The 8719-nt window shown below is 37.4% G+C and overlaps 1 protein-coding gene across 1 annotated transcript in view; it reads right to left on the bottom strand.

The window, feature by feature from the left end:
- Positions 1-6067: 6067 nt before the first annotated feature.
- Bmp5 (bone morphogenetic protein 5) overlaps positions 6068-8719 on the bottom strand; it is a 140701-nt gene continuing 138049 nt past the window's right edge. The window contains exon 7 of the mRNA XM_028773584.1: positions 6068-7958. Coding sequence (XP_028629417.1) covers positions 7809-7958 — 150 coding nt within the window. The 3' untranslated portion in view covers positions 6068-7808. The remainder of the gene's footprint in view (positions 7959-8719) is intronic.

Raw genomic sequence — 8719 nt, 5'->3', positions numbered from 1 at the left:
GCCTGAGATAATTCTAGCATAAACATTTATTTGTTTGGAACGTTCCAAAAAAGTTAGTTGACTCTGAACTTATAATCCTCCTGCCTCTGACTTGTACGTGTTGAGCAATAGGTGTATAGCCACATCCAGCTTATTATTTTCAGATTAGTAAAGTCAATATAGACAATGCTTTATGATTTTATATAACAAAAATCCATATACCTTCATATTTAAAAGGAAGCATGCTACTTACAGTTAGAGTTTTTTCTAAAGGACAAACTTTGTCCAGATTTTATTTATACATGTCAGAGACAAAAGAAAAGATAAATTGCTTCAATATAATCGTATATTCTTGCCAAAAATGTTTTAAGTTACTGAATTTATGTTTTGAAGTTGGGTAAAACATTTACTTGAATGCAATATATATCATTGTTGCTCTATACATGACTATTAAATCATATTTGCTGACCAGGTACATTTGCCCTCTTCCAATTGATTCTATTTTTTTCCTGTTAGTCTATCAATTTTTGTGAGAAATTTGCTAAAAATATTACAGTAAAAGGATACATTCGATCTTTATTAATATAACAACATTCTTATTTATTTAAAGTTTCTTTTTATTAATCATTCCATTCATTTACATCTCAAATGATATCCTCCTTCCCGGTTACCCCTTCACAACTCCCCACATCCATCCCACAGTAGCCCTCTCCCACCTCCCCTTTGCCTCTATAAGGGTGCTCCCCTACCCACCCACCCACTCCAGTCCCACCGCTCCAGCATCCCCCTACACTGGGGCATCAAACCTCCACAGGACCAAGGGCCTCCCCTACTTTTTGCTATTTGCACAGTTTTTGGAGAATGGATTGGTGCACGTGAGTGCAGTGCCCTAAGAGACCAGAAGAGGGAGTCATATCCTCCTACGGCTGGGGTTACAGGAAGCAGCTGCAAGCAGCCAAATAGAGACGCTGGACTTGGATCTTTTGAAAGAGCAACAAGTGCTCTTAACCACTGAGCCATCTCTCTGGCCCCCAATTTTATAGTATTAGGCACATTAAAATTTTAAGAGGAGATGATGTTGAAAGCTGCAATGTGATATCTCTCATTGCCTCTAATAAAGATTTTTTAAATTGTAATGTAATGTATTTTATTACTATAATTATCCTGTTTCCTTTAGTGGATGCTGTTCTAATATTTGTGTGTCCCTTTGTGTTACCCTCATCTTTCCTGTAGTGTTAGATTTTAGGCATATTTCTTTTTAATAGCATGTCATGAGCATGCTTGTTGAAACAATTATTTAAAATCTACCAGGGCAGCAATTATCGCTTTAGTCTGTTTGCATTAAATGTTATATGATTATCTGGACCCCTTTCCACCTTGATTCTGTACGTATTATTTTGCTCTTTACACACAGTTCTTTCCTTTCCTATAGCATTTGTGTGAACTGATTGTATTTTATGACATTGCTAGTACCTCCCGTGCTGATATAAAATGGGTGTTCGAATTATTTAGCTTGAGACAAATGTCACCCATTCCTTGTTTCTGCAATGACGTGTTATACCACAGCTATCCCCATTTTTTAAAGTAATTTCTTTAACTGCTTTGAAAATAGAGAAGTAAGTTTGAATAGTTACATCAGAGACACAAAAGCCTAAAAAGTTGTTAGCTTTGTTTTTTAAGATTTATTTATGGGAGTACACTACCACTGTCTTCAGACACACCAGAAGAGGGCGTCGGATCTCATTACAGATGGTTGTGAGCTGCCACGTGGTTGCTGGGGATGGATTCAGGACCTCTGGAAGAAGACTCAGTGCTCTTGATCGATGAGCATGCTTTTTTATAAGAGTCCGACTCTGGTTTAGGTGGAACATACTAGTTTTCGGGTCTGGTTTTATCTGGAAACTTCTTCAAAGGCCAAAACTGAAGATGTTTGTGTTGTCATCATTAGATTAAACTCTATCATCTGTCATCTCAGGACAGTCCCTGTAGCAAGCAAATGACAAAAATCCTCTTCAGTTACCACCATCTCAGCATGGGTACTTTATGATGATGCTGCCATTATACTGTTCACTATCTTGAACACAATTGTTTGTTCTTTTTGAGGTACATCTTTTAGCAACAGTCTTGCTTTTAATACTAAATTTTCTTTTAGCTTCCTGCATTATTTACCTTGAAATGGTTTTATATTGCCCAAGGTTTTGAAAGATAATTTTGGCTAAATTCATAATTCTAAATGACATTTTTTTCCTTAGTAAACTTTCAAAGACAAGAAGTATGTGTTGACTGATTTCCAATTTGAGTATCAAGCTTTGATGGATGGGCCAATTATTAGCCCAAAACTTACCTTCAGTTCTCTGAAATAAACACATGGCAGGGCGTCCTTTCAGTTCTCCCGTGAATTGCCCTCTGTTCATCTATCTCGCTGTCGTCTTAGGGAAAATGTCTGCAGATCTAACTCACCAAACGAGAACACCCAATAAAGTTAATTTTTTTTTCCTTTTTGGGTCTACCAGCCCATTTGAAATATTTCATACCTAAGATTTGGTCTCCTCAAAAAGCACATCACGTCTACGTATTATCAAGGACATGCTCAACAACTGGATAACCTCCCTGATTTGTGCTACCTTTGTTCTTTCATTTAACCATTACAGTACTTCCTGCACACTGTTCTGGCTATGAGCTTTGCATGTTTTCAATGGGTGGTCCTCATGGTCTGAGGTGGCACAGCAGTCCCCAGACAGCATCTCCCTGTTCTTTCACCAATGTGCTTTCAGATTCACTAGAGGATTGTGAAAATTCACAAGTGTGATTTCTGGTCACAAGTTCATACAAATATCCCAGAAGGCTCTTTTCCTCTCACCATGCAGAGACACAACAAATTTCTTTGTTATCTAGTTCTGCTTGATTTCTGGATTTGTGTAGCAGTCCCTGATATGGCCCCTTTCACTGAATAGGTAGAAGCATTTGTTCCTGCTTATAAGGCTTGGTGGCTGAAACCAAACCTCCAGGCCACGGTGGACACTCCATTCCCTGGATTATATCAGCCTATTATATCTGGCCTCCATGGATTTATTCCTCACTTTTAACAATTTCTTTCCTTTGTTTACAACCTTGCAATGCATTTTTTAGAGTATGTTTTGTAGACCAGTGCCTTGTTCAGTCGTCATCAGAGATACTTCCTCCTGCAGTAGTCGGGAACGAATACAGAGACCCACAACCAGACATTGTGCAGAGAGTGAGAAACCTCGAAACATTCAGCCCTACAAGGAATGTCTCTCTCAAACCTCTCCCCTAAGAGCTCAGGAAATTGTGAGGAAGAGGATGTGGGTAGATTGTAAGAGCCAAAGGAGACAGAGGACACCAAAAAAACAAGGCACTCTAAATCAGCACAAGCAAAGCTCATGGGAACTCAGAGATACTGAAATAACATGCATAGGACCTGCACAGGTCTGCACCAGCTTCTCTGAGTGTATACTATGACTTCCAATTCAATGGTGTTTTATGGGATTCCCTAGTATACTAAGAAAATCTCTGATTCTTGTGCCTTCTCTTGGGTTATTTTCCTTCTCTTGGTTTGTTTTATCTTATATTTTAAATGAATGAATGAATAAATAAAATAAATAAATAAATAAATAAATAAATGCCTAACCACTACAAAAATGGTTAAAAACTGAACTGTAATTTATACCTACTGGAAGAATAAAAATCAGTTTTCTCCAAAAAGTGCCACTGGCTATTTCTACCACTCCAGGTCGGGTCTCATTCATGTTCAGCAGGAGTTGGCCAGCATTCAATGGACTTCACAGTTTTGGGAGTGTGTGCTTTTATTTGATTATAGTTCCCTATTTTGTTTTGTTTTGGGGGTGTGATCTTGTTTTTTTTTCTCAGTTTGGGAGTTTTGTTGTTTTATTGGATTTATGTTTGGTTTTTTTTGAAAAAGAACTTAAAGTTGAGGTGAGGGGAGGATCTGAAAGTACTTGGAATATGATCAAAATATATTTATGTTTAAAAATCATTTTAAATAAAATATGCATGTATAAAAAGAGTATACACACACACACACACATATATATATATGCATATGTCTGGAAGTGGGTATATCTTATTGCAGACAGAATAATGATTACTCTGTAACTTAAGCTACCTTACTGATCATGCAGCTCAAGTTTTAAAAATTGCTCTTTCTGGGATATTTTTCAGGAAAACAAATATAATCTACAATTTAAATTCTCTTTTATTGTATTTCACTATTCCTTAGTAGCCAGGCGTGCTGAAAAGACAAAATATTACTCATTATCCCCTAAATCAGGTCAGCTTCTATGTCAGCACTAGCACTGTCTTGAAGTACCTAATGTAGTCTCCTCTCTCTCTCTCTCTCTCTCTCTTTCTCTCTCCCTCTCTGTCACACACACACACACACACACACAATTTCCAGAATTGAAGGTATAGTTCAGTTGTGTATAAACATTGACTTTTCATTAAAATTGAAAGTCAAGGGGCAAAATTTAATTCAGGGTTTTAGTTTTCTGAAATTTTGTGATTTGTAAAGGCTGTAGGTTCTCTTAATTTCCCTCTTGAGAGCATTGTCTTTCAGATGCCATTAACAAGTATCTTCTGAGCCCCCTTGCTCCTTCTGTAACAGCCACCTTTACACCTAAAGCAAGTGTAGCCTTGCTTTATACCTAAATGAGAGGAACTACTGGCATCGCTCACAATTTTTTATGCTGTCTCCTGTTTTCATCTTCTCCAACTTGATATAACACAGATGGAGACTCAGCGATGCGCTTCATCAGCTGCTGTATCTTCACTCTCCACTTCAAACTCTCTAGCTTGCCTCCCCTCAAACAGGGTGAATGAGAAAGCTTACGAGAACACATAACTCAAGACGGAATCTGAAAGATAGATTGAGCCCTAGACTGAACAGCTATGACTTGGTGGTAGCCTATATGTTTGGGATCAAGGATTTCTTCTGCCCCGAGCAGCACTGCAGTGTAAGCTAATTATTCATTGTAAACGTCTTGAGAGATCACAGTTGCCAGACTGTAGAGTTGCCAGAAGACTCTGGCTCAGTTTTGATGATGATGATACAGGGACTATGAAGTGATGGCTCTTCAGCTGAAAAATAATTTTGGTCTTTCAGTCTGTTTTCTTTAGCTCGATGTAGAATATTTTAGCCTTGCTTTTTTAAAAAAAAAAGAACTTGAGTGTTTATGATTTATGTCCCCTTATTTCCAAACTGGATAAAGCACTTTCACAAAGCAGAACACATGTAAAGTAGAAACATTTCCAAAGTGCACAAAAAACACCAGCATTCTAGCTACTTATAAAGACTTAAACCTATTAAAAACTAAATTTTTGTCTCTGGTAATAACTAGAATATTATTGAAATAATATTAAGAATTTAGGACAATCATTTGAGACCATCGTGAGTACACACACATATATAATTTTGGGGAGATGCAAAATCGGTGTCAATTAGAATGTTTCTATGTATGTATGTATGCATGTGTTTTCGGATGCATATGAACACACATAAGTGGAGGCTACAGGTCACCTCGGGCATCCTTGCCAAGGAGCCATCCACACTGGATTTGGAGACTGGGTCTTTCACTGGAACCTGAGTCTCACCACCTGTGTGGGCGGAAACTCCTGGTGATTCTCCCTTTTCCCAGTGCTGAGAATTGCACATGCACACCACAGCATCTGCTGGTTCTGGAGACTGAATTCAATTCCTCCAGCTTCCATGACAACACTTTACTGAGCCAGCTCCACAGGCCCTGTTATTGCCCTCCTTATTTCTTGTTCTATATGAACAAGAAAAACAAGAGATGTTTTTCCACTCTTAATTATTCTTGCTATTTTAAATATGTGTTTAAAGTTTAGACACTTTTTTTTTAAAAGCTATAAATCAGAGATTGGTGTTTTGTCCACTTGTTAGTGAGTTAACTATGAGAAGTACAAGAGTGTCATCAACTGAAAGCAATCAATGACCTATATAATTAAGAAACATCTTACATCTAATAAATATTTTAGTCTAGGATGCACTTATATTTTATTTTTTTTAATAAAGAACTATACCACACACATATACACACACAAACCACAACAGAGGTTGGCATCATGAGTTTAATATATTTTAAATTTAAACATACATTCAAGAAGTACATTTAAAGAATAATATAATAAAATTCTATTTTTTAATCTCTAGTCTTATCCTCACTGATACACTATTAATTTATTAACTAAAAATATATTACTTACTGCATCCCCCAATATCATCAATACCATAGTTTTTATACCGTAAACTGTGTTTTAAAACAACATTGTAAAATATCTGAATTACAAACAAGCCACAATGTTTGGAAATTATTAGCGATGGATTCTTGCTTGAAAGCTACAAACGGTGAGTTAGAGACAGTGCTTTGTGAATACTTTCAGCCAAATTCTACAAGCCTCACCATGGAGGTGACAAAAAGAAGTAAGTGATCAGCTAGAGACCCACTCTTCAGAAAGTCGTGTGAGCTGCAGAAAGATCTTAATCACCGGTCATGATCACTGATCCAGCAGACATAAAATAAATAAACATCAGAGAGAAAAGCATTTGAGTGCACACACACACACACACACACACACACGGATGGACACACACACCACACTTTCACACCACCCCAGAACCTTCCCTATCATACTTATTCATGCTTGGAGGAAGGTTTCTAAAATCCCTTTGTAAAATTGGATTTTTCACTGAACGTATTCTCAAAAACGTGGAAAACGGCATGTAGCTGTTTTAAAATGGTGATTCCGTCAAAGTCATTCTGTGATTTTTTTTTCAATTTAATGTCAATACTCTCACTCTGAATAAAATCCCTTATATCACATCAGCTGGCGATGTCCATTATAAAGGCAAGTGACAGCAAGAGGTTTTGTTGGAGTGATGAGTTCCAGCACACTGTGCGTGAAGTGGCTCTTGTCTGTAGGGCGTGGGATGGAGCACATGCGATTATTTCTTTACACTGGATTAAGTTTTAAACAAGAAAGAGAGAAAACTCCACTGTAGCTGTAGTGTTATAGACCATGGTCAGGCTGATTTATTTGAGGTACTTTTTTTGTATCAGTTTGGAAACAGGTAGACATAGACTCAAGCCTGAAGCTTTCATCTTCTTGCAAAAAACAAAATAAAACAAAACAAAATCTGCCAGTCAGAAGCAAGAAACAGCATTCTCCTAACTCCATTAAAGAGAACAGTTAAAATAATTATGTAGTCTTCCAGCTTCTATGTCCGGCCTGTACTTAATGCATCCCCAATATCCTCAACAGCATAGTTTCACTAATTCAAATCCAGTTCAACATTTTACTTTAGCCAAAGAAGCACAAATGTCAAACAATGTGCGTGTTTTTTTTTAAATTTTGGTTGTTAGTTACTTTATTTCTAGATATTCCATTTTAATTTTAGTTAGTGCAATATGTCAAATGTATTCATTTCCCCTCAATATTAAACTGTCAAAAGAGTTCTACTTAATATCAGAAAATTATTTATATTAGCCTGGAGAAAAATGTTGGCATAGAATTAACCTAGACTCATCACTCCCCAACAAAAGTTAGATTAGGAATCTATTATATAATACGGAGATCTTTAGCAGATTTTACTGGTAAGGCATTCAAACGAGAATACATAATTTTAAATAAATAAGAAGTGTATATACATGATATCATACATGGAGCGATGAAATGACCCAGATCAATTTTAGGAAATTCCCCATTTCCCTGCTTTTTACTGTGGTCATAAACATAACACAGATCTGTTCTGTCATTATCCCAAGCACTTCCAGCTAGTGACAGCCACACGAACGTACTACCATATTTCTGTACTTTTTCAAAATTACATTGGAGCTGTCGTCAAAGTACAGGACCGAGATGGCATTTAGTTTGGTTGGAGCACAGCAAGGCTTGGGAACATGGTCAGGGAACATCAGGTGTACCTGGCAAGAGAGAAGGGGAAAAAAGAAAATGTGTCTTTTAGAAAAATGGGGTAAACATTTTATTTACATCTTTAAGAATATGATGTTTATATTACAACTCTTTGAAGTGGGAACTCATCACCTGGCCCCTTTATACCCCGTAGATGACTGGGCTGGGGGATGACTGGGCTGGGGGGTGACTGGGCTGGGGGATGACTGGGCTGGGGCTGAGTGGCAGGACATATTCTCAATCACCAGTCACTAAGAATCAACCCACAGTTCTAAGTAAGTATGGGACAGGAGTTTGAAACGAAGTTCATCAAATAAAGCAAACCCTGTAGGGATTGTCAGCAGAATTTTTCTGAGAAAAAAATAAAACTTAACATTTTGCATTGCCCTGCTTGTAATTGACTCTGTATCTTCTACATACACTACCAGAGTAACAGAAGCTATAGGCTCAAGTCAGTGAAGATGTACTTGGACTACAGAAAGTTCTAAATCTGCAAAATATTGTAATAGGATAGTTAAACAATACATCATAGGCGTTGTGCCAACTGTTTCTCTTCCATGGAAAAAATAAGCTAAAAACCACAACGAAATAAAATCTATATTTGTTTTCCCTGAACTTGGGGCCCTTTTCCTCCTACTGGGTTGTCATAGCCAACCGTGATGTGAGGGTTTGTGCCCAGTGTTATTATAGCTTGTTAGGTCATGGTCACTGGATATCCCTGAGAGGCCTATTCTCTCTCTCTCTCTCTCTCTCTCTCTCTCTCTCTCTCTCT

This window comes from Grammomys surdaster, unplaced genomic scaffold (genome assembly GCF_004785775.1).
Source record: "Grammomys surdaster isolate TR1022 unplaced genomic scaffold, NIH_TR_1.0 231, whole genome shotgun sequence".
Taxonomy (NCBI): domain Eukaryota; kingdom Metazoa; phylum Chordata; class Mammalia; order Rodentia; family Muridae; genus Grammomys; species Grammomys surdaster.
Note: the sequence above shows the minus strand (reverse complement) of the source record. Positions and strands in the feature narration are given on the sequence as shown.